Source organism: Staurois parvus, unplaced genomic scaffold (genome assembly GCF_062004578.1).
Source record: "Staurois parvus isolate SC_StPar_1 unplaced genomic scaffold, SC_StPar_1.0 ptg000693l, whole genome shotgun sequence".
Classification (NCBI taxonomy): domain Eukaryota; kingdom Metazoa; phylum Chordata; class Amphibia; order Anura; family Ranidae; genus Staurois; species Staurois parvus.
This window is the reverse complement of record NW_028318489.1, coordinates 1,024,738-1,050,996: the sequence shown is the minus strand read 5'-3', so window position 1 is coordinate 1,050,996 and position 26,259 is coordinate 1,024,738. Positions and strand designations below refer to the sequence as shown.

General features: G+C 44.8%; 1 protein-coding gene and 1 long non-coding RNA gene across 6 annotated transcripts in view; one reads left to right on the top strand and one right to left on the bottom strand.

Annotated features, from left to right (window-relative positions):
* Positions 1 to 1,250: 1,250 nt before the first annotated feature.
* On the top strand, positions 1,251 to 14,515 carry LOC149446265 (uncharacterized). Of its 5 annotated transcripts, none has more exons than XR_016306233.1 (4): positions 1,266 to 1,411; positions 2,295 to 2,491; positions 11,266 to 11,562; positions 13,518 to 14,515. It is a non-coding gene; the product is annotated as an uncharacterized LOC149446265 (long non-coding RNA). The 5 variants fall into 5 exon arrangements; XR_016306232.1 differs by having other exon boundaries at positions 11,266 to 11,920; XR_016306230.1 differs by lacking the exon at positions 13,518 to 14,515 and having other exon boundaries at positions 1,251 to 1,363; positions 11,266 to 12,698.
* Positions 14,516 to 14,632: 117 nt separating this feature from the next.
* CCDC81 (coiled-coil domain containing 81) overlaps positions 14,633 to 26,259 on the bottom strand; it is a 113,601-nt gene continuing 101,974 nt past the window's right edge. The window contains exons 15-16 of the mRNA XM_089652767.1: positions 19,130 to 19,255; positions 14,633 to 15,114 (exon numbers count right to left, since the gene is read on the bottom strand). Coding sequence (XP_089508893.1) covers positions 14,976 to 15,114; positions 19,130 to 19,255 — 265 coding nt within the window. The 3' untranslated portion in view covers positions 14,633 to 14,975. The remainder of the gene's footprint in view (positions 15,115 to 19,129; positions 19,256 to 26,259) is intronic.

The following is a 26,259-nucleotide window of genomic DNA, read 5'->3' as shown; positions in this document are numbered from 1 at the left end:
AGTGTGAGATGAACAATCAGGACGTGATCTGTAAACTGCCATCACTCCCTCATTATAAAGCCCACCTACACAAATCTGATATTAACACGTTCAGCTATCCCTGCTGCCACTAACAATGTCCACGGCTAAGCCACAGTCCTGATAGTTTTCACAAAAGGACCATTTGTTTACAACTCACACCGCCCATTGACAGTCATTGAAACTCCACTCTAGACACCTGAAATTTGAAGGGCAATTTGTAAACTGCGACTGTGCCTTCATTGTAAATATTTCAGAGACATACTAGGCATCAACATGTAGGTCGGGGTCTTGTGATTCTCACAATATAAAGCTCTTCACTGTAGGATGTATAGATGTAAAACTACAACCGTTTGAAGATGGCAACCGCCAGTGAAGTCAGCAACTCGGAGCAGTTTGTTTACAACCAGGCCACTCCCCTTGCTGTAGAGTGAGTTGCCATAGGAACCCAGGTGTGTGAGCACGCAGCTGAGCGACAAAAGCGACTCCGCCCACTGCAGTTACAGACTAGGTGCAGGCTAGACCACTTCACAAAAATTCCCCACAAATTGTAGATTTTCTAGTTACACATAATAATAATAACGATACCGTACAATCGGATAATCTACGGCTCTGCACACGCGCAGAATGCGGAGCTCCCACCGACACGTCCTAGCTCTGCAGTGCTCTGGCGCCGACTGAACTTCCGAGATTGCGTGACGTCATACGCAAGACGTCCTCACGGCGACGCTGCTTAGTTGTCCATAGCATTGCCTGCTTGGGACAGTTTTAGGTGTCTAAGTCAATGCCTGCAGCGACTTTGATCTCTCCGCTCTATTTCCTCCCAACGTGTTTCCGTTCAGTGCAGGCGAAGCATGTTCATCGCTGTTTACGGGAAGGATCGTAATACATGCGATACTGAAAGGGGGTGTGACCTGAGCGCTTCTTCTGAGGGGCGTGTACGGAGGTAAGCAGGCGGGGCTTTATGATGTACTGGAGTGGCAGGGCCTCTTTATAGTTTCAGTATCGCACAGTGGCTGCTTTATTTCAGCACACGTAAACTATCACAGAAAATAAATACAAATATTTTGAATTCTGAAGCCGCATTTCCCCTTTAGTAAGGAAAGCATGGATATTAATGTAACGAACTACATTTCCCAGCATGCCTCAGCGGCACTTCCGCCCTTCTGTCTATGACGGTTGTTTCCAAGTGTCTCTCGCTGCGGCCATTTTGTCATAGTCCAATTGTGGCATTGCAATGAAGCCTGTCTTCTTAAATATGGCCGCTGCAGGGCTTAATGGATAAGGCAGTGCGGACACCGAGGTGATGTGAAGTCCTGCCGAGGGCTGTCAGGAGGGAAGTCCGGTGAGATGTGGAGGGGGTGACCCCGGAGACCCCGGAGAGGCAGGTGAGGTGAGAAGGGGACACACGGGGCTGGTGTCAGAGGCCAGTCATGTGTCTGCTCACACACTGTGCGTCATACCAGGACACAGGTCAGTCACAGGTCTGTAGAACTGCAGATCTGACCATACACCATACAATCTGGTTGTATGATCTCATCACCTGTACACTGAGCTCTACGGATATCGTACAGTCAGATTACAGCTCCCCATACAGGATACAGTCTGGTTGTATGATCTTCTTTAGAGATAAAAGTATGTAGTGCAAGATCCCGCCTGATTGGATTGTTCAGACACCCCCAGATACACATTTCCCAAGAGCTCTTCCCTGCACATCCACAGATCTACATCCCAAGAGTACTTTCTATACATCCCCCCCAGAACTGCATCTCCAAAGAGCCCTTTCCCTACACACCCTCGGATGTACGTCTCCCAAGAGCCCCTCCCTCCACACACTCAGATCTACCATCTCCCAAGAGCCCTTTCCCTATGCACCCCTGATCTACATCCCTCAAGTACCCTTTGCTTACCCAACCCCAGAACTACAAGTCCAAAGAGCCCCTCCCAGCACACCCACAGATCTACATCTCCCAAGAGTATGGGCAGGCTCTTGTGGGTCACAGCAGGAGAATTGTTTTTCCTGGAAAGAAATGAATGTGTGTATATGAAGAGGGACAGAGAGGGGAGCTGGGTGAGGAGTCGTCCTGTAGCTCAGCAGGCAGGGCGGATGGTCGGGATTTTAGCGAAGCAGAGTTGTCAGCCCAGACAGAAAGAAAAGCATTCTCTGGATTTCAGGCAGATCAGCAGTTATTATCTATCCTGGCACTATTATGGAGAGGAAACAGACATGTGCCTGGATCACAAAGATGTTTTACCGATGTCATTCTGCATTTCAGGAGTTGGGTCTCTTACACTCGCTGTGCTTCATCATCATCAGTGGTGATCTGCAGGAACCATGTTCGCAGCAGGGAAGGTTGTCACCAGGCTGGTGTCACGCTGTCCTTGGCACCGTTGTCACCGAAGCGGGAGCAGGTTAAGTGTGCGCGACGCACTCACCAGTCATGGTGGAAACACAAAGAAAGTGAAAATCCAGGTAGGTGAGAACTCTGTACTAATGGATCCACTCCTAAAGAGCTGAAGGTCAACATGGCAAAGACAAAGATCTTTCCTCAGATTCCTCTACCGTCCTCTGAGGTTTCATCGCAGTCACATGACCACCACGTCCCCCTCTTTCACACCAGCACCGTGGAATAGAGCTCAGCAGCTTCCGGTCCTAGAAGCTGTCACCTTGAGTTGGGCTTGCACACTTGTACCGGCTCCTTTCCTGGACTGAAATCGCTCTGATTTCACTGCACACTGTGAGCTTCCCACCGTGTGCATTAGAAGCTGCAGCAAGTCCGAAAGAGTCCTCCTAGCTAGAGGATGTCCAGCGTCATCTGGCACTTTCCTCCCCAGCCTGACTGTCCCTGTCCCGCCTCTTTCATTCATTGGATTTCATTCCTTTTAATCATGGAGGCTCATGATGTTACATGGGTCTCACCTAGGGCAGGGCTTGACAAATTTGCTTTGAATCTAGGAGCCAGCTAAAAAAAGTTGGGAGCCAATTTTTTTTTTTTTTTTTAGTGTAGCATGGGTTGTCAGCTCCCCGGGGCAAGGCAACATTTGGATGACAAGCTTCCCGTGATAGGATTTGCCATGCGACAATCACAGCAAAACTGCACCACGTTTTAGGTGGCATTGACAATAATGGCACCGGAACCTGTGTTTTGTGATCACACTGATTCTGCCATGATCCCAATCGCCCACGTGTGGATGGAGCCGTCCTGGTTCACACAGATGCCATTCTGGATGTGTTTTCAAACAGATTCATATGCCAGGCTAGATATTATGCGTTCCTATTGAGGTGGTTCACACAGATGCAATCCTTAGCGAGTTTCTAGCGGTGCGTTCCATTTTCACAAGTGATAGGCTCCATTCACACTTGTGCGTCTTCAAACTTGTGTGATTTTCATTGCGACTTTACAGTGCGACTTTGGATGAGTTCAACTTTGGTGCGATTTTGGCTTCGGCCAAGGATAATTGTTTCTGCTGTACAAAGTCGCACACAAGTTGCATGTATAACATTCAGGTGCGACTTTGGAGGGTTTACATGAAGTCTATGGCCCTCAAGTCGCATGAAAATCAGACCAAAGTAATGCAGGAACTACCTTGAAGTCACGCAGATCTGAATGGTACCCACTGGGAAACATGGGGGGGCGACTTGTGATGCACCTCTGTACCCCAGATTTGCATGACAAGTCGCATAAGTGTAAACGGAGCCTAAAGTGACATGCAAAGATAAGTGTTCACATAAGATTGCTATTGACAGGAGTTTTTGCATTGGAGTCAATGGGTGGTGTTTTTACATTGAAGTCAATGGTAGGCGATTTTACAGTGAAGTCAGTGGGAGGTGTTATTGTATTGAAGTCAATGGGATGCAATTTTGCATTGATGTCAATGAGAGGCAGTCATGGATAGAGAGGGATAAAATCACACCTGTGCTGAAATCTCACAGAAACCGGAATGACATGGCGATTTCAGTATATGTGTATACGTGTGAACCCAGGACACAATTTCTTGTCGCCATGGTGACCTGGCGTCTGGGACTTGTCGAGCCCTGACCTAGGGTGGTCTGTACGCAAATAAAGTCTCCCTAGGAACGCCCACTCCTCCAGACTGACATCCACCCATCAAGTCATTTTGTTATTTTGCAAAACTCCTCTCAAGATCCAGCCCACTGCTTGCACCAGGACTGAGGACTCTTCAGAGAAGCCCTGAGACAGGGTGCTGTAATGTTTTCAGGAAACTGCGTACAACACCCTGATCTGTTTGCATTGCATAGAGAAACACAGAGATCCAGCGATTAATCTGGGTATTTTTTCATCTTTATTTTAATTGCATGTTGACTGAGGAGGGGCAGGGAAGATGAAAAATAACTGTCTGCTTTAACCACTTTAAGACCAGACATTGCAATAAAACGTTTGCAGAGCGGCACGGCTGCGCAAAAGCACATTTTAAAACGTGCTATTGCAAAACAGGTAGGGGGCGCGCGCGAGGCGCGCCTCCGTCCTACCTGTGTCACCAATCGCGGCCACGGATGTCAGTCGCTGGGTCACGGTCAGTCATTACCGGCGATTAGCGGCAAACACTGACAGAGAGCAGGGCTGCATTGTTTACACACCTCTGCTCTTTGTCAGTTCCCTGTCAGCTCCTGACAAGCTGATCAGGACAGAAGCGTTTATCTGTCCCAATCAGTGTGTCTCCCTGCAGTACACACCCCCGCACAGTTAACCCTGTCATTGAATAAAAATGTTAACCCCTTCCTCCCCAGTGCCATTAGTACAGTGTCAGTATTTTTCTTTTTTTGCTTGCACTGATCACTGTATTGGTGTCACTGGGGATGTCAGTGATCCCAAGTCAGTTCCCCCCCAGTGTCAGAATGTCCACCGCAGTCCCGCCATAAGTCGCTGAACACCGCCATATGTCACTGATCGCCGCCATTATTAGTATAAATAAAAATAAAAAATCCCAGTATCTTTCCCTCCATTTGTAAACGCTATAACTTTCATGTAAACCAATTAATTTACACGTATTTTTTTTTTTTTTTAGCAGACATGTTGCAGAATGCATTTTGGCCAAAATTTGACAAAATGTTATTTCAAAATTTTTTACTGGACATGTTTTATAGCAAAAAGTCCAAAATATTGGGTTTTTTTTTCTCAAAATTGTCAGATTTGTTTTTTATAGCGCAAAAAATAAAAAACCACCGAAAGAAAGATCAATTTGTGGGAAAAAAAGGACATAAATTAAATTTGGGTGCAGTGTTGAATGACCGCACAATTGTCAGTTAAAGTAACGCAGCGCCGTAACACAAACCTCTTCTGTAACCGCTTCCTGACCACCCTATAGCAGAAATACTGCTACAGGGCGGCATGGGTGCGCAAAATCACATATATATATATATATACACATGATTTGCGCCCCCATGGTTTTTACGCCCCTCCCAGATAGCGTCAGATTGCCCGTCAGTATACCAGTCATCACATTTAACCCCTTGATTGCCAGGAGCACGCTCATGTACAATAAACCTCCATTGCTAGTATAGTGTCTGAAAGGGTCAATATCTTTGATCGGGTCAGCACTATACCAGCGTTCACATTAGTATAGCGTCCCCAAAAACGCAGCGTTAGCGGGATCAGCCCCGGCACCTGCCAACACCTGCGTTAAGCCCCTACGCTTACCCCCCCTTTTCCCCCAGCAAGTGCAGTGTCAGTAGGTCACTGTCACTTGATACATTGCACACAAAACCTCAGTGTTCGCAGAATCAGGCCTGATCTCTGTTAGCACTTGTCAGTAAATTGTGATGACTCTCATATGCAGCAGAGTGCCAGTACTAGTGCCGTGCTACCTTTTGGTGAACTGTCGAGTACCAGCGGTCTAGTACATCCTGGTCTTTCACATACCTCCTTGATTTTTGGTGTTGTTTTTGACGGAATATCTGTATGCGTTGATTGTGGATCAAAGCAATTTATATGCATAACAATTTATTGCCGCCAACCCAAATTCAAACCTTGCCAGACCAGTCACATGGAAATTCATTACGGTTTTCAAATTTAAATTTTTTTTGGGGGCCTAACCCTCAACATGGGCATTACTAAAAGAAATGAATTGCGGTTGTATTGGTCCGCAGACCCAATTCATCATATCCTGTGTTCTCTGCTGCCATGGCAAGGCATAGATATGAGAGTATAATGTGTTTTATGCATTTCAATGACAACACACTCTGTCATCCTCGGCGTGACCCTGAATTTGATCGGCTCCACAAATTTCAGCCCCTCGCAAATCGCCTTAACCAAAAATTTGCAGATGTCTATACTCCCCAGCAAAACATCTGCATTGATGAGTCCCTCGTTAATTTTTTTGGCCGCCTTGCATTGAAACAATTTCTCCCCTGCAAGCGTGCCAGATATGGGGTCAAGATGTAGAAGACCTGTGAGAGGACAACAGGCTATACTTATAAATTTCAGATTTAGGAGGGAAAAGATAGTCACGTGGAGCCCCCCGGATGCCCAGACTACATGGGGAGCAGTTGCAAGATAGTTTGGGACTGAACCTGGCTGCATCTAGTCCGGACCTGAACCTGGCTGCATCTAGTGCACGCTGAGCCCGGTGCCTGGCTGCATCTAGTGCGAACCGGACCTGAACCTGGTTGCATCTGGTGCGAACCGGACCTAAACCTGGCTGCGCCTGGTGCGGGCCGCACCCAGAGCCTGGCTGCGGGCCGCGCCCAGAGCCTGGCTGCGCCTGGTGCGGGCCGCGCCCAGAGCCTGGCTGAGCCTGGTGCGGGCTGCACCTGGTGCGGGCCGCGCCCAGAGCCTGGCTGCGCCTGGTGCGTGCCGCGCCCGGGGCCGGCCCGGCTGCACCCGGTGCGGGCCCGGCTGCGCCAGGCGCGGGTCCGACCCCTGGTGCGAGTCCAGGGCCTGGCGCGGGCCTGGACCCTGGCTGCGCCCGGCGCGGGCCCGGTCCCTGGCTGCGCCAGGCGCGGGCCCGGACCCTGGCTGCGCCCGGCGCGAGCCCGGACCCTGGCTGCGCCCGGCGCGAGCCCGGCCCGGGCCCTGGCTGCGCCTGGAGAGCCTGTCAGAATGGAGAGCAGGGAAGAAGCCATTAAATGTCATTTATTTGCCCATTCCTTTCCGAAACTGAACAGTAAGCGATCAGTACTGATCGCCTTTTTGTCCATTCATCACTAAGGCATAGTAAACAATCAGGCCTATTGCTGTCAAAGGGATGTGTATATTCTTTATTACAGCAATATTTTATTTTTTTTTTTTTAAGTGACAGTACTAAAAAAAAAAAGTACGCTCGTGATTGTATGCAAAAGCAATTGCATGCATCGGACGCGCACGCATGCAAGTAAGCCGCAAACTTCCCGCACGTGAAGTATCACCGCAAACATCAGATCATGGCCAGTAATTCTAGCACCAGACCTCCTCTGTAAATCTAAAGTGGTAACCTGTGAAGCCTTTTAAACCGTCGCCTATGGATAGTAAAATGCACATTGTTTTTCGCCACTGCACAGGGCATACGCAATTTTAAAGCGTGACGTTTGGTATCTATTTGCTCGGCATAACGTCATCCTTTTTATTTTAGAGAAATAAAAATTGAGTTGTGTGGGGTTTTTTTGCATTAAAATTCAAAAGGTGTCATTTTTGCGCAAAAAAAAAAATGTGGTTGAAAAACCGCTGCGCAAACCCCGTGAAAAATTTTTTTTACACAACCCAACAATTTATTGTCTAGGGCTTCAGCTTGAATACAAAATGTAATGCAGGGGGGGGGGGGGGGGGGTCAGTAAATATTTATATTAAAAAAATAAAAAATGTATATGTGAATAATAAAGGCAAAAAAAAGGCCTGGATTTTAAGTGGTTAATTTCTATTTTTAAAAAGTGTGTGTGTGTGGGGGGGGGGGGGGCACAGTAGTCAGTGGGAGTGAACCGTCACCTGCAGTCATGAGTCTCCAGTGTAAAAATAGAAGATTTAATACAGACCTCATTGCAATCATCAGAATAAATAAATCCTAATAATTAAACATAATAATAACAATACGGTACAATCGGAGAATCTATGTCTCTGTACACGCGGAGAATGCGGAGCTCACACAAACAAATCCAATCTGTACAGCGCTCTGGTGCCGACTGATCTTCCTGGAATGCGAATTCAAACTGAGACGAAGCGCCATGACGTCATCCGCAAGACGTCTTTCAGGGGGTCGCTTCTTTTAGGTGTCTTTATTACTGCCTGTTTGGGACAGTTTTTAGGTGTTTAAGTCAATGCCTGCAGCAACTGTGATCTCTCCGCTCTTCCTCCCAGCGCGTTCCCGTTAAGTGCAGGCGGAGCATGTTCATTGCTTTTTACGGGAAGGATCGTAATACATGAGATACTGAAAGTGGGTGTGACCTGAGCGCTTCTTCTGAGGGGCGTGTACGGAGGTAAGCAGGCGGGGCTTCATGATGTACTGGAGTGGCAGGGCCTCTTTATAGTTTCAGTATCGCACAGTGGCTGCTTTATTTCAGCACACGTAAACTATCACAGAAAATAAATACAAATATTTTGATTTTTGAAGCCGCATTTCCCCTTTAGTAAGGAAAGCGTGGCTATTAATTTAACGAACTACATTTCCCAGCATGCTTCATCAGCACTTCCGCCCTTCTGTCTCAACGGCGGTGCAGTTTCAAGGTGTCTCTTACCGCGCCCATTTTGTCATAGTCCACCTGTGGCATTGCAATGAAGCGTGGACTTCTTAAATATGGCCGCTGTAGGCCTTTATGGTTAAGGCAGTGTGGAGACCGAGGTGATGTGAAGTCCTGCCGAGGGCTGTCAGGAGGGAGGGCGGGTAAGATGTGGAGGGGGTGACCCCGGAGAGGTGAGAGGGGGACTCACGGGGCTGGTGTCAGAGGTCAGTCATGTGTCTGCTGTATGATCGCCTGTCACCTGTCAGCTCTACAGAGATCGTACAGTCAGATTACAGCTCCCTATACAAACACAGGACACAGTAAGCAGCACACAGGTAATCCTTTGATCACCCCTCATGTTAACCCCTTCCTGCCCAGTGCCATTAGTACCATGTCAGTGCTTTTTTTTTTTTCCAGCACTGATCACTGTATTGGTGTCACTGGGGATGTCAGTGACACCAAGTCAGTTCCCCCCCAGTGTCAGAATGCTTGCCGCAGTCCCGCTATAAGTCGCTGCTTGCCACCATTACTAGTAAAAAAGAATGTAAAAACCCAGTATATATATTGCCATTTGTAAACGCTATAACTTGGCCTAAATTTATGATGAAATTTGATTTTTTAAAATTTTTTTTACTGGACAGGTTTCATAGCAAAAAATCTAAAATATTGTTTTTTTTCTCAAAATTGTCAGTCTTTTTTTTTTTATAGCACCAAAAAAAAAAATGCACAGGCTATCAAATACCACTAAAAGAAAGCTCACTTAGTGGGGAAAAAAGGACGTAAATTTAATTTCATTTGGGTGCAGCGTTGCATGACCGCGCAATTGTCAGTCACAGTAACTGAGTGCCGTAACGCAAAAAATGGCCTGGTCAGGAATGGGGGTAAATCCTCTGGAGGGCAAGTGGTTAGGGCCTCTCACACAGGGCTTACTTTACCGTATGCCCCTGCAAGGCTGTCTTTACCATCAGGTGTTCTGTGCATCCCCGTACAGGCTATCCCATTGATGTCCTTTGGGACACGGCCTGCACAGACTCAGCTGCTGTGTCCCAATGTGACATCCGTGTCAGTGCATGTCCCCAAATGCAGACAGTGTGAGTTCAGTGACACGCACCCTCACCTACATGGATGTCATATAATGACACAGCAACTATGTCCATGCAGCCGCTGTGTGCCAATGGACATGAATTGGACTGCCTGCACGAGGAAACCTGGACCATCACCAGTTTATTTATTTCAGGTACTTATAGCGCCATCAATTTACACAGCGATTTACATATATTTTGTACATTCACATCAGTCCCTAACCCTCAAGGGGTGTACAATGCAAGGTCCCTAACTCACATTCATACACACACATACTAGGGCCAATTTAGACAGGAGTCCATTCACCTACCAGCATGTCTTTGGAGTGTGGGAGGAAACCGGAGTACCCGAAGGAAACTTACGCAGGCACAGGGAGAACATGCAAACTCCAGGCAGGTGGTGCCGGGGTTGGGATTCGAACCCACAACTCTAGTAGTGCCAGGTGGAAGTGCTAAACATGCATGAGCGTATGGTTTAGTACACCTCTTGTGAATGAGGCCTAAATGTCTTTCCTCGATATGGACTGTGAGCTCTCTCAGGTCAGAGATTGCTGTGAATGGCTCAGCATTGTCTATAATGCTCTGCAGAATATATCAGCACTGTATGAATGACTAAAATAAATGAACTATGTGTCAAAGATAAGCATTTTGCCTGGGACTGCCAAACCTTCAACATAGAACTTGCTTAGAACTTACAGGAGCTTAGTGGGTTAAATAAATTTTTTTTTGTTTTTATCCTCGTAATTTTTTATCTTTAAAGTGTTTTTACAGGCTCGAGGTTTTTTTACCTTCATGCATTCTGACAGCGGGCCGGTGTAGTGATCTGTCATCAGCTGTGTCCCGTGGGCACAGTCAGAGACAGATCACGCTGCTGCACGGCTGCTTGAGTGGCACCTTCTGACAGGACGTCATATGACATCCACCCAGAAGGAGGAGCGTCGCGCCCGGCCGTCAATCTCCTATAGGCCGAATGGAAGGTGTTAAGGTATTCTTCTTTCAAAGTCGCAATAGGGGGAATTTATCAAAACTGGAGCAGTTGTGCATGGCAACCAATCAACTTCTATTTTTTTTTTTTTTTTTTTTTTAGAAAAAGCTCATGCCCTGGTCCACGCAAGAACGCAGTGCAGGAAACCCGTGATCCATGCGCGTTTTTCCACACCACATTAAAAAAAGCACTGCCAAAACATTATGGAATTTAAAAAAAAAAAAAAGCACTGCCCTTTCAATCTGCTGCAGGTGTCAGTGCATTGTTAACACCCCAAACGCAGGTCGCAAATCCTCCCTTGAAACTACTGCTATTTTGCTATTTTATTCTGTAGGGGTGTCTGCTTTCAGAAAATATGTAATGTTTTGGGGGTTTTATGAAATTATCAGGCCTAAAATGATTTAAAAAAATAAAAAAAAATGCAAAAACAGCTCTGGCATCAAACAGGTTACAGGTTTATAGGATTATTGTATAAAGATTGTAAAGCTGTTCATTGTCTCTCTAATATGCCTCCATTTGTTTCCTTTTAGCTCCATCAGTTTCGGTAGTGCGGTGGAAGTGTCGGGGGCTCTGGTGAGTAGTATCGGCACCAAGCAGAGTGTGGAGGTCAAGGCAGAAGATATTCAAGTGATTGGAGAACGTGACACCAAATTAAGATGTCCTCTATAATTCCAGATTTTCTGGATGGAACCGCAGTCTTCAGTTAATTCTGATAATGACCATACACATAGCAAATCCGATTCTTCAGTTTCCATTTCAGTTCAGTTGAATCACCTGATCCGCTGTTTTCAGTCAAGCACTGGCGCCTTCAAATTGAAGAATCCATGGTAGTTATCGGATTGCTCTACTGGGTTTAAAATTTTGAAATGATGTCTGTTCAATCACAGTTTCTCAAAGTGGATCTTCACCCTCAGTGGAGACTTCCCTCCCCTACCGCTGCCTAGGTGAATGCAGAGCAAGGTCCTCCTTTTGCCTCCTGGGATATGCACTTCACATATCCCAGGAGGCATATCACTTCATTCAGAAAGGTGGAGGGGAACGGGCCTAGTGCCACATCATCAGGAGGCGCTCAAGCTGAACCAGGGAGAGACGGCGGGCCTTCAAATGACGTTGCACAAGACCATGGTGGCGCAGGACAGAGAGACAAGAAAATCTCGGCAGGACAACGCTGTATCCTCTGGGTGGGTGAGTATCAGGAATGTGCCACCTAAGCCATACGGTAAGCTGGGGAAGGTTGGGGGGGGTTGGAGAGGTGGCCAAAGATCCTCTTTAAATGTATTTAACCTGGATGATCAGATTTAATGGAAGAGTGCCTTCGTTTTCTCAGTTGCTCTTGCTCCCATTGGTGAAAGCTAGTTTAAAGTTGGCAATACAATTGTCAATTTGATCCCACAATTAGAAAATAGAACGGATGTTCTTAAAACAAAAATTCTACTAGTGTATGGCCATCTTAAGTGTCCTTTTTAAGCTGTGTTTCGCAATCTTTTTTCAGTCACGGCACCCTTTTAAAAGTATACAACATATTGAGGCAGATCTAAAAAGAATAGTCCCACTAAATGAGAAACCAGTCCTGATTGTACAGGGGACAGGAAAGTGTAACATGCAGAGGGCAGGAAAGTGTAATGGACACAATGTGGGGGTCAGGACAATGTAACATACAGAGGGAAGGGTTCAGGACAATGTAACACAGAAGGCAGGGATCTGGGAGGAGTGTGTCTGGTAGTTGCCTTAAAATAGAGAGAGTTCATCAGTGTGGCCAGCCCCAATGATGTCCGATTAGATGAAACACTTAGGGCAGAGTTGAATGCACTGATAGAGTGGCAGTGTCCTGGGTGATTCAGAAGCGGAATGTCCAATGTGCAGGGGTCTGGAAAGTAACATACAGAGGGCAGTGTAAATTGCAGAGTGTGGGGGCCAGGGTAATGTAGCACGCAGCGTGTGGGGGGCCAGTGTAGTGCAGCTTGCGGGGGACCAGGATAGTGCAGAGTGGGGGTGGCCAGGGTAATGCAGAGTGGGGGTGGCCAGGGTAATGCAGAGTGGGGGTGGCCAGGGTAATGCAGAGTGGGGGTGGCCAGGGTAATGCAGCACGTAGAGTGTGGAGAGGCCAGGGTAGTGTGCAGCGTGCGTGGGGGCCAGGGTAGTGCAGCGTGCAGAGGACACACACATCACTCTGCATCTGTGGAAATTTAACAAGCCTGAAAGCCAATCAAATGGTCAAGGCATGTAAACCCAGAAGGAAGACTGAGTGAAGATGGAAGCCATGTCAGCGGTGACAGCACATGTTGCTGGAGGGCTTCGTTTTCAGGTAATTCTTCCATAATGTGCTAGTAATGTGCATTGCATACTAGTGCGTTATGACATTCTCCTGCAGGGGCCAATTTTTTGTTGTTGTTTACTACCACTTTAAGTGTGGTTATATTGCCTTGCAGGGTCCTATGGAGACCCGCTGTAGCTGTGCTTTCATAAGCGCTGTCTGGAGAGAACTACAGGATGATGTGATGATGATGCCTGCATTGACATGTGGAGCAGAGGACGCAGGAGGTTGCAGCTTTAAAATAATGTGTTTATGAACTTTTCTGGTAGTAATCATTGTCCCGTGCAACATTTATCCATATCTATGTTTCTGAAAAACGTGAAGGCTTTAGTACCACTTTAAAAGTGCTTTATGTGTTTTAACAAAAACATATGCTTTCCCAGTACACTGGTGTGAATGTGCCCTAAGAGAATAGACTGCTTTTGGTATACTTACTACTAGAAGATGATTGTTGTTTTGTTGTTGCAGGATTTTCCATTTAAAATTAAACAGCACCACTCCCCAGAATATGTTCAGCAGTTTCCTCACCTGCGCTGCAGGACCAACACGTTTGGATCCCTACTGAGAATCTGCAGTGAAGCCACAGCAGCCATCCATGAGCATTTCATGTGTGTGTGTGTGTTTGTGTGTGTTTTAGCAGCGGCATTTGTGAATTGCATTGTGTGTAAGGGCTTGTGTACATAAGTGTTGTCAAATGTTGATGTTTTGCATTTGAACACATGCCAGTGAGTAGCGCTGGGTTCAAATGCACAGACTGGGTCTGTGACGGAGGTGTGGGCAGAACAGAACACACACGGAGAGCAGTGGGCACACAAGATTTTTATTGAGGGATGTGGGACACTTGATCGGGGCAACAAGGGTAACGTCCGGGGCACACAATAGGGGGCAGGTTGAAGTAGTTGAGGCGAGAGATAACCAGGGAGTGAATTAGGAGCTTTGTGGTATCATTGATTAAAAAGGGGCGTATTCTGGAGATGGTGTGGAGGTTGATGCGCATTGATTTGGAAAGGGATTGGATGTGGGCCTGAAAGGATAGTTCAGAATCCAGGGTTACCTCTAGAACTCTGACATGCAGGGATGGGTTGATAGTGGTGCTATTGATCCTGACCGAGAAATTACAGGAAGAGGCATGTGGGGGAGGAAATATTATGAGCTCAGTTTTGAATAGACTGAGTTTTAGGAATTGGTGTGACATCCACTCTGATATGTCTGTTAGGAAATTGGTGATACGTGAGGAAAAACTAGTGAAAAACAGTCAGAAAAGAGGAGTAGGGAAAAAATGTCACTGGCCTCCACTTGTAAAACCATTCCTGTTTTGGGGGTCATCTCATTATTGCCCACCTTTCATTAACACCAAAGCAGCTGAAACTGATTAATAACCCCCTCTGCTACTTACCTGACCAGATCAATATCCCAGGAGTTTAATTGACTTGATGCTATACTCTGATTAAAAAGTGTTATTTTCATTTCTTTAGTAGTGTATACTTTGTCTATTAAAGTTAAATATTTATTTGTTAACACAATGTCAAAGTCCAATTAAACTAGCAATCCTGCGTTAATGAGGAAGCAGAGGAACAGAAGACTTTGTGCATATTGAACAAACCTTTATTTTGGTTTAGACATCAGACAGTGCTTGATTCAAGTCACTAATTAGTCTGCACACTGTTTTTCCATTTTTTTAAGGCACAATCTGTTTCCAATGTTTCAGTACATATCCCAATACCGCCACAGACCCAATTAGCTCTACTGGCCGCTGTCACGACCATAGCGGAGATAGAGGTAGAAGAGTGTTTTCAAGCTTCATAATCCAAATGTAATTAGAATGCAGAACTACTCATTTGAAATAACATGATTAGGACAGGAGGTACAAAGTGACAGTTATGCTTTATGAATAAACAAACTTTACGGAGGAACAGACAGCAGTGATTAAACCATCAGGCGGGATCCTGGGATATAGCGCGTCTCACACCAAATGTTGGTCTCTCCACAATTTGATGTGCGTCTCTTGCACTGGAAACAGCGGCGATACTTCTCGAACTGATCTAGAAGAAGGTCACTACTAGACCTGGAGTAGCAAAAAAACAAATATGTCAGGTTGATTTTTTTAATGTGGAAGTTGAAGATTTTTTGCCGCCTTTCTGAAAATGAAAGCTGTCAGTCTGTCACTTTGAACCTCTGACTTCAATACCCTGTCAGTCACTGAAATGGAACAAGTATCCCATGCACGGCAAGGGTTAAATGTTCATTAGGTCTGAGGGGGCTATGAAAAGACTGTAGTACTTGCCTTAGTCTACACCTCACCTGCTGAACAATGCAGGACTATTAGGCTACGTTCGCATGGGCTTTCTGCCACAGTGTGAATGGAAATGGCAGGGATGTACTGCTACTGTGTCAATAAGCTGAACTACCCCAAACCTGGATTTTATCTGTTGTATCTAAACCACTTTATTAGGTACACCTTGCTAGTACCGGGTTGGACCTCCTTTTGCCTTCAGAACTGCCTTCATTCTTCATAGCATAGATTCAACAAGGTGTTGTAAACATTTCTCAGAGATTTTGGTCCATATTGACATGATAGCATCACACAGTTGCTGCAGATTTGTCGGCTGCACATCCATGGTGCGAATCTTCTGTTCCACCACATCCCAAAGATGCTCTATTGGATTGAGATCTGGTGACTGTGGAGGCCATTGGAGTACAGTGAACTCATTGTCATGTTCAAGGAACTAGCTGGAGATGATTTGAGCTTTGTAACATGGTGCATTATCCTGCTGGAAGTCAGAAGGTGGGGACACTGTAGCCATAAAGGGATGGACATGGTCAGCAACAATATTTAGGTAGGCCATGATGTTTAAATGATGCTCAATTGGTACTAAGTGTGCCAAGAAAATATCCCCCACACCATTACACCACCTTCAGCCTGAACCGTTGATACAAGGCGGGATGGATCCATGCTTTCATGTTGTTTACGCCAAATTCTGACCCTACCATCTGAATGTTGCAGCTGAAATTGAGACTCATCAGACCAGGCAACATTTTTCCAATCTTCTATTGTCCAATTTTGGTGAGCCTGTGTGAATTGTAGCCTCCGTTTCCTGTTCTTAGCTGACAGGAGTGGCACCCGGTGTGGTCTTCTGCTGCTGTAGCCCATCTGCTTCAAGGTTTGACATGTTGTGCGTTCAGAGAACGTATTCTGTATACCTTGGTTGTAATGAGTGGTTATTTGAGTTACTGTTGCCTTTCTATCATCTCAAACCAGTCTGCCCATTCTCCTCTGACCTCAACAAGGTATTTTTGTCTATACATCTGCAGCTCACTGGATATTTTCTCTTTTTCGGACCATTCTCTGTAAACCCTAGAGATGGTTGTGTGTGAAAATCCCAGTAGATCAGCAGTTTTTTAAATACTCAAACCATCCCGTCTGGCACCAACAACCATGCCACGTTCAAAGTCACTTAAATCCCCTTTCTTCCCCAATCTGACGCTCAGTTTGAGCTTCAGAAAGTCGACTTCACCACGTCTAGATGCCTAAATGCATTGAGTTGCTGCCATGTGATTGGCTGATTAGCGTATTGTGTTACCAAGCAACTGAACAGGTGTACCTAATAAAGAGGCCAGTGAGTGTAAATCCATTCTTATTCCATGGTCTCACAATTTCTCAGCTCTTTATATTTTACAAAGACTGACATGAATATCTGTTTATTATCCTTTTAACCTGCCCATAGATGAATTCAGCAGGGATCGGAGAAATTTTGATCCATCTATGGCTGTTCTCGCTTTACAGAAGTAGACCTAACACTTGCCTTCTGTTGAACGGGACAGTTGGAAAACTTTTGTTGATCAGTATATTCTGACAGCAGAGGAGTCCTGTTGTCAGAATACATTGGCACAGCGGGGAGGATTCCTCACTCTGCCTCACTCAGAAAAAAATTAACCATGTATGACCCGCCTTAGATTGTAAGCTCCTTGGGGGCAGAGGCTGATGTGAATGCACAATATGTGAAGTGCTGTGTAAGCACTGTAATAAATAACCCCACACTCAACTACAGAAGATGTAAAGGAATATTACTAATGCTTTTCTGCAGCAGCTGTCTAATCTTGCAGGCTGGCCCTGTGTCCTGAATTCTGTATTTCTTTACCAGCTGGAAAGTACAGAGAAGGGCAACCAATCTGATAAGAGGCATGGAGGAGATCAGCTATGAGGAAAGATTAGAGGAACTGAATTTATTCTCTCTTGAGAAGAGGAGATTAACGGGGGATATGATCTCCATGTATAATACATGAGGGGGGATATGATCTCCATGTATAATACATGAGGGGGGATATGATCTCCATGTATAATACATGAGGGGGGATATGATCTCCATGTATAATACATGAGGGGGGATATGATCTCCATGTATAATACATGAGGGGGGATATGATCTCCATGTATAATACATAAGGGGATACGATCTCCATGTATAATACATAAGGGGATACGATCACCATGTATAATACATAAGGGGGGATATGATCTCCATGTATAATACATAAGGGGGGATATGATCTCCATGTATAATACATAAGGGGGGATATGATCTCCATGTATAATACATAAGGGGGGATATGATCTCCATGTATAATACATAAGGGGGATATGATCACCATGTATAATACATATGGGGGGGATATGATCTCCATGTATAATACATAAGGGGCGATATGATCACCATGTATAATACATAATGGGGGATATGATCAACATGTATAATACATATGGGGGGGATATGATCTCCATGTATAATACATAAGGGGCGATATGATCACCATGTATAATACATAAGGGGAATATGATCTCCATGTATAATACATAAGGGGGGATATGATCAACATGTATAATACATAAGGGGGGATATTATCTCCATGTATAATACATATGGGGGGGATATGATCTCCATGTATAATACATAAGGGGCGATATGATCACCATGTATAATACATAAGGGGGGGAATATGATCAACATGTATAATACATAAGGGGGGATATGATCAACATGTATAATACATAAGGGGGGATAAGATCAACATGTATAATACATAAGGGGGGATATGATCTCCATGTATAATACATAAGGGGGGGGGGGGGGATATGATCTCCATGTATAATACATAAGGGGGGATATGATCTCCATGTATAATACATAAGGGGGGATATGATCTCCATGTATAATACATAAGGGGGGGATATGATCTCCATGTATAATACATAAGGGGGGATATGATCTCCATGTATAATACATAAGGGGGGATATGATCTCCATGTATAATACATAAGGGGGGATATGATCTCCATGTATAATACATAAGGGGGATATGATCTCCATGTATAATACATAAGGAGGGATATGATCTTCATGTATAATACATAAGGGGGGAATATGATCTCCATGTATAATACATAAGGGGGGATATGATCTCCATGTATAATACATAAGGGGGGATATGATCTCCATGTATAATACATAAGGGGGATATGATCTCCATGTATAATACATAAGGAGGGATATGATCTTCATGTATAAATACATCAGTGGTTCATATAGTGAACTCGGTGTAGAGTTATTCACCCTGAGGTCATCACAGAGGACAAGGGGGCACACTTTACATCTGGAGGAAAAGATATGTAATCAACAAACACAGAAAGGTTTCTTCACAGTGAGAGCTGTGAAAATGTGGAGTAGACTCCCTCAAGAGTTGGTTCTGGCCAGCTCAGTGGGTTGCTGTAAAAAAGTCCTGGATTCTTGCTTGGATACACAGAATATAACTGGATATAACATTTATAGGTTAAAGTTGATCCAGGGAATATCCAATTGCCTCTCCGGGGGTCAGGAAGGGATTTTTTTTCCCCTGCAGGAGCAAATTGGACCATGCTTTGCTGGGATTTTTGCCTTCCACTGGATCAATTGTGGGTGTAGGATTATAACTTTTTTTTTTTTTTTTAATGGTTGAACTGGATAGACTTTTGTCTTTTTTCAGCCAAACTATATATACTATAAGCCCAGTAACTATAGCTGGGATTATAGTGTAATTGAACTTACCGGATAAAACGCCCTTCCTCCTCCTCCTTCCGTCTCTTCAGCTCTGAGTTCTTGGCCCAATCATCCTGCAACCCTTTCTGTATTCTCTGCGTCTTCTCAAACTGTACTGCTCTATCACACAACAACCTGCAGAATGGCAAGAAGACCAACAAACACAGGGAATATCATTCTACAAGTGTATATTATATCCTGACATTAACACTTCTATAAATACATGAATAGATGTTTTTCTGTCCAAATTAAATGTGTAAAAAATAAGACCACCAATCAGCTGGTGTATGATAAGTGTGCGAACAGTTAAATATTGCTGCCTGTGGTATGTAATTGTTGCTGCTCAGCACACTTTACAGTCACTTAAGCTGACCATATACCAGTAAAATTTTGTTGAAATATTTTAGTTTTTAAAACATTTGTTTGATTTTCTAATGGGTTCAAATAGACTTTTGCTTTTGGCTGTACTGACAAGAATACTCCAAGGAGCAGATAAAGGAAGGAGGGGAAGAATGGAGGGGTAGGTGGAAGAAAGGGAGGGGTGGAAGGAAGAGGTGGATGGAAGGAAGAGGTGGATGAAAGGAAGGGAGGGGTGGAAGGAAGGGTTGGGTAGAAGGGAGGGAGGGGTAGGTGAAAGGAAGGGTTGGGTAGAAGGGAGGGAGGGGTAGGTGGAAGGAAGGGAGGGGTAGATGGCAGGGAGGAAGAGGTGGGTGGAAGGAAGGGTGGGGTGGGTGGAAGGAAGAGAGGGGTGGGTGGAAGGAAGGGAGGGGTGAGGGAAGGGAGGGGTGAGGGGAGGGAAGGGAGGGGTGGATGGAAGGAAAGGGGAAGGGAGGGGTGAGGGGAAGGAAGGGAGGAGTAAGTGGGTGGAAGGGAGGAGTAAGTGGGTGGAAGGAAGGTAAGGGGAAAGGGAGGGGTGAGTGGAAGGAAGGGAGGGGTGGAAGGAAGGTTAAGTCAGACTCACCATGACTGCTTCAGAAGCATCAAAGCTGTTAGCTGCTGTGTTCAGTTTCCCGCCCACACATCCTCTGAAGCTGTATGAACTGGAGTGTGGGCGGGCACAGGGGGAGACATTTCAAATGCAAAATGCTTGTAAATGCGGCTAATCACGACAAATCGTGTTTATAAGCGTTTGCATTTGGAATTTTTTTTTAACTCTTCCAGTTCCCTATGCTATTCAGAACCTTTTTTCATCATGAAAAATGCATGTAAAGCGTTTTCAAGGTACTCAGATGGACAAAACACTGAACACAGGATGTTCCTACCAAGCTTGTCACACTTTGTAATGAACAATTCACACCTCAGACCTCTCCCACCCTTGGAAAGAAAAGATATGTTAATGACCAATTACACCTCAAATTCCTCATGAAGACCCCCTGCCAGATGGCCTTCCTGACTCCCTCCACCCAACACCTTTCACACCCTTGGAAACAAAAGAAATGTTAATGAGCAACTCACACCTAAGCTAATCTCAACAAATACTGATGCCTCTGCTTCTACTCTGTATTTTTCTGAAACAGTCTGAAATAGTTAATAAGTTACCACTTTTCTGGGCATTTGGGAGGTTATACTGTGCTTATCTTTAAAAAACGCTTCTAAATGTAAACGCGCATAATGCAAACGTGGCTAAACAGATGTTTTTTAACCTACGTTTTCCAACAGTCAGTTTCCATCGTTCAGAAGTGTTCCGTGTACATGGGGCCTAAAGCTAAAATGATTAGAAGTCTAAAGATGTGGATGAAAATAATATCATGGGGTGTGATTATTGGCATATAAGAAATGCAGTTGGTGATCAATGCTTGGTAATCTCATGCCTGCACGAATGGATTATAAATTTTATATGAATAGTCTGCTAGGCTCACAAATATATAGGCAGATCAGTGAAACTAAAGCTGGCCATGCTATTGTATGCATACAGCTGGTGCTACTGGCTGTGTGAATACCCCTACAGTGCCTTGTGGAAGGAGACTGTTGCAGGGCCATTCACTGCTAAAGTTTTGGCAAAGCCAGGAGGAATCTTCCAAATTGCAAGCAGTTTATAGCCTCCTTTGCTTCCTCTCTGCTCTATTCAACAAAAGGAGGCAAAGCAAATACCTGATGTGCCTAAGTATAGAGGAGAATGTGACTCCATGTATCAATGATAGGCCAATCAGCACTGTCAGAAAAGGAGCAACAGGTTCTACAGGAACCAACCAAACTTCGATCCTTCTATTGGTAGGCTAATTGTACTGGAGTCGATTGTTAGATCGACTTCAATACAATCAGCCTGATTATTTTTTTTGCAGGTGATCGCTGCTGGTGACTATAGCTGCTAGCAGTGATCATTGTCTTCTGTCAACGGGGAAGGTTCCCCACCCACGAGAACAATAGCACTGCGCGAAGGATTCCCCCATCAACTCTGACTGCGTTGATGGGGAAATCAAGCAATTTTCTCTCCTTCCACCCCTATTGGAAGGAAAGAAAATTGCATAACCCATTGGCTGCTTAAGAAATAACTCAAGCATCTCATAGCTGAGCACAGGGAAGGCATGTATATGCTGTAAAGGCAGCTTTTCTAGATGAGTTACCATTTGGCACTTTTTTCTGCTCACCAACAACACATGCTGACTGTGACAACTCTCCAATTGTGTTAGGGACCATATAATACAGTACACACATATGGATATGGAACAAACGTTTTCACAGATACATCAACACCTCTTTTTGTGCAGCTGCATTAGAGACAGTCGGAAAATTATGTGGATTGCATCAAACTTCAAGCTTTCATATTGCAGGTAGAGCCATCATGTAATAAATACACTATATGGCCAAAGGACTGTGGACACCAGACTATATTGTCTACAGTACATGGGATTGTAGGGTATCCAATAGCAAAACCATGGGAAGGCTTTCCACAAGGATTTGAAGTGTGTCAGTAGGAATTTGTACAGATTTAACCAAAAGAGCATTTGTGAGGAGAAGTGCTGACGTTGGATGAGAAGACCTGGCTCACAATTTCCCTTCCAATTCAGGAGAGTAGAAGTCAAGTGTCTTGTGTACATCCACGCCAAACTCATCAACTATGGAGCTGGCCTTGTTCATAGGGACTCATGCTGGAACAGAAAAGGGTCTTCTTCAAACAGTTACCATAAGGTTGGAAACACAACTGTCCAAAAGGTCCTTGCATGCTGTAGCATCAACAGTACCCTTCATCTGGAACACCCAGACTTAAAGTGATATTAACCACTTGCCTACCGGGCACTTATACCCCCTTCCTGCCCATGCCAATTTTCAGCTTTTAGCGCTGTCACAATTTGAATGACAATTGCGTGGTCATGCAACATTATACCCATATGAAAGTATTATAATTTGTTTCCTCACAAATAGAGCTTTCTTTTGGTGGTATTTACTCACCTCTGGGTGTTTTACTTTTTTGTGCTATAAACAAAAAAAGAGCAAAAAATTTAAAAAAAAAAAAAAGTTTCTTTGTTTCTATTTTAAAATTTTGCAAACAGGTAATTTTTCTTCTTCACTGATGTGCGTTGATGAGGCTGCACTGATAGGCAGCACTAATGAGGTGGCGCTGACTGGCGCCACTGCTGGGCACTGACTGGAGGCACTGACTAGTGGCACTTCTGGGCACAGGTGGGTGGCACTGCTCGGCACAGGTGGGGGGAACTGCTGGGCACTGACTGGAGGCACTGCTGGGCGGTACTGATTGGTGGCACGTCTGGGCACAGGTGGGTGGAACTGGTGGGTGGCACTGCTGGGCACCTATAATCAGGGCACTAATCAGTGCTGATCCCTGCTCTGACAACTGCCAAGAACCGGCAATTGCATTTCCCGGTGATCAGCTTGTCATTGGACATGGCTGATCACGTGGTAAAAGGCCACTGCGATTGGCCTTTTACCACATCACGTGATCAGCTGTGTCCATAGGACACAGCGATCACAGAGATCGCTGGGTGCTCACTCCCCAGGGGCGCACAGGAGAGCACGTTCCGGGAGGACATCAGATAACGCCCTCCCAGAACTGGCCGGCCGCAGTGTAGCTGTCGTTTGGCTATCTGCAGTCGGCAACTAGTTAAAGCCATTTTTTTAAATGACAAACATGTTATACTTACTTGCTCTGTGCAGTGGTTTAGTGCAGAGCGGCCCCGATCCAACTCTTCTCGGGTCCCCCGCCGGCGCTCCTGGCCCCTCTCTCCTGCCAAATGATCATTGAGCAAGCAGAATGCTGAGGAATAACCCAAGCAGGCTCGCTCCCAAGCCGCTACTCTGCATGTCCACTCACACATAGAGCCACAGTTCGCCCCTGCCCCCTCTCTTTTCTAATTGGGTCCTGCTGCTGTCTCGGCGAATGAGAAGGGAGATTCCCCAGAGATGGGGCTCAGGTAGGTATTAGGGAGGGCTGCTGCACACAAGGTTTTTTTTTTTTTTTTTTTTTTAAACTTTGAGCCTTTACAACCACTTTAATCATTTGAAGAGGTGACCATATACTTTTATCCATATACAGTGCCTTGAAAAAGTATTCACACCCCTTGAAATTTTCCACATTTGCATTGGTAGGTTTGCAGTTGTGCCATACTCTTTCCATTTTCAGATGATGGATTGAACAGTGCTCTGTAAGATGTTCAAAGCTTGAGATATTTTTTTATAACCTAACCCTACTTTAAACGTCTCCACAACTTTATCTCTGACCTATCTGGTGTGTTCCTTGGCCTTCATGATGCTGTTTGTTTACTAATGTTCTCTCACAAACCTCGGAGGGCTTCACAGGACAGCTGTATTTATACTGACATTAAATTACACACAGGTGGACTCTATTTACTAATTAGGTGACTTCTGAAGGTAATTGGTTCCACTAGATTTTAGTCAGGGGTATCATAGTAAAGGGGGCTGAATACAAATGCACGCCACACTTTTCAGATATATATTTGTAAAAAAAATTTGAAAACCATTTATCATTTTCCTTCCACTTCACAATTATGTGCCACTTTGTGTTGGTCTCACATAAAATCCCAATAAAATACATTTATGTTTCTGATTGTAACATGACAAAATGTGGAAAATTGCAAGGGGTATGAATACTTTTTCAAGGCACTGTAGTATGTGTAATTGATGTCTACAAATGTTTGGTGAAATGTAGTAATATACACTACATGGAAATCTTGTACACAATATAAAAAAAGATTACCAGTAGTTTTTTTTCTCTCTCTCTCTCTTGTCCCACTCCCACTTTTATATTTTCTTTTTTCCTTCACTCATTCTACATTTTCTTTAATTATGGTTGTTGAGTTCATTGTTGACATATCATTCCGTGATGGGCCTTTCTGTACTGTCAGAATGTTATTGCCGTACCCTTTCTTATGTTTGTCACAGTGGAATGTGCCTATATGTCCGCATTGATGGAAATGTCGCAATTTTTCTTTGTTGTTTTCCTCTTTTCCTCCCGTGCATTTCTGGGAGGTGTTTGTATTGTATTTTATTAATATTGAAAAAATAAAAATCTATTGCAAGAGAAAAAAGATTAGTAATTGATCTAAATGTGTTTCTACCTGGAAGGCTGCAAAACCTGGAGGAGTGCAATACTGAGGACCAAAGGAAGGAAAGCCTGCACATCAATATATTCATGTCCCATAACTTGCTTTTACTTTTTGGCAGATTTTACAAAGCCAACCAAGAAAATCTGAAGAATAATATCACATAAAATACAAATGTTGGTGTTTACTAAGCAGCAGAGCCAGAAATATCAATTCAGGTTCTTATCTATGTGGCTATAGCAGCTACCCTCCTGAGCCCAAGGCTGCCTGTCCAGCCTTAGTCTCTAGATCACCCATTTTCAACCAGGGTTCCTCCAGATGTGGTTCCTTGAGCTGTGGCTTACTGACCTCCCTAATAGATAATACCTGCATAGTTCTGGGACCAATGTCACTTGGTAAAGTCAGCAGCATGACACCAACAATTCTTTCAACTGTGTGAAAGGGTGGCATTCTGACCACCACTGTAAGGGGGGTATACTTCTCACTGATCACCAATGTAAGGGGAATATTTCCCTCTGACCCTTGATGGATTGTTTTTTAGCAGGCATTCTTTGGGACATTTAAATTATTCCAAGGGTTCTTTTAGGGTAAAAAATCTGAAAAAGGGTTCTCTAGGTACAAGCTTTTTTTCAGCGGGAACTGGGGGAACTCAGTTCTTGGATCTCCAGATGTATGTAATGGCAAGGGGTGTGCTGGAGGGTCTATTGATGCTGGCTGTTGAGGGATCTATTGTTGCTGGCGGATCTGTATTTGCATGGAGATAGGGAGTTCTGTTGCTGTTGGTTGGGGATCTATTGTTGCTAGGCGGTCTTATATTTCTGGGGGGGGGGGTGATTTGTTGCTGGGAGAGATCTAATGTTGAGGGAGGGGTTTATTGATGCTGACTGCTGGGACATCTGATGTTGCTGCCGGGGGTTATTGTTGTTGGGATGGATCTATTGTTGCTGGTTGGGGGGGGGGTCCTCTCTTATTGTTGGCTGCAGGGGATCTATTTCACTGCTTTTCTTGTTATCATTAACAAATTCCATACAAATTACTTGGCACTATAAAATGATACTTGGTTCTGTATTCTCTATAAGGGGCAGTACTAGGAGGTGGATAGGGGGTGAAACCAAGGAACGGTACTTAAAGGTGGCTAGGGGGCAGAGACAAGGGTGATGCAGAAGGACAGAGTTCCTGCACTATTCTCTAAGAAAAAAAAAAGCCCTGTCCAGGTAATAGTGATTATTTTCTCCAATTAATTCAGACTATGAGCAGTACAGTGGCTAAATGGTTAGCGCTTCAGTCTGGCAGTACTAGGGTCGTCGGTTCAAATCCCAACCACGGCACCACCTGCCTGGAGTTTGCATGTTCTCCTTGTGCCTACGTGGGTTTCCTCTGGATACTCCAGTTTCCTCCCACACTCCAAAGACATGCTGGTAGATAATTGGCTCCTGTCTAAATTGGCCCAAGTATGTGTATGCATGAATCTGAGTTAGGGACCTTAGATTGCATGCCCCTTATGCCTGCGTGGGTTTCCTCTAGGTACTCCAGTTTCCTCCCACTTTCCAAAGACATGCTGGTAGGTTAATTGGATCCTGTTTAAATTGGCCCTAGTATGTATATGTATAAATGTGAGTT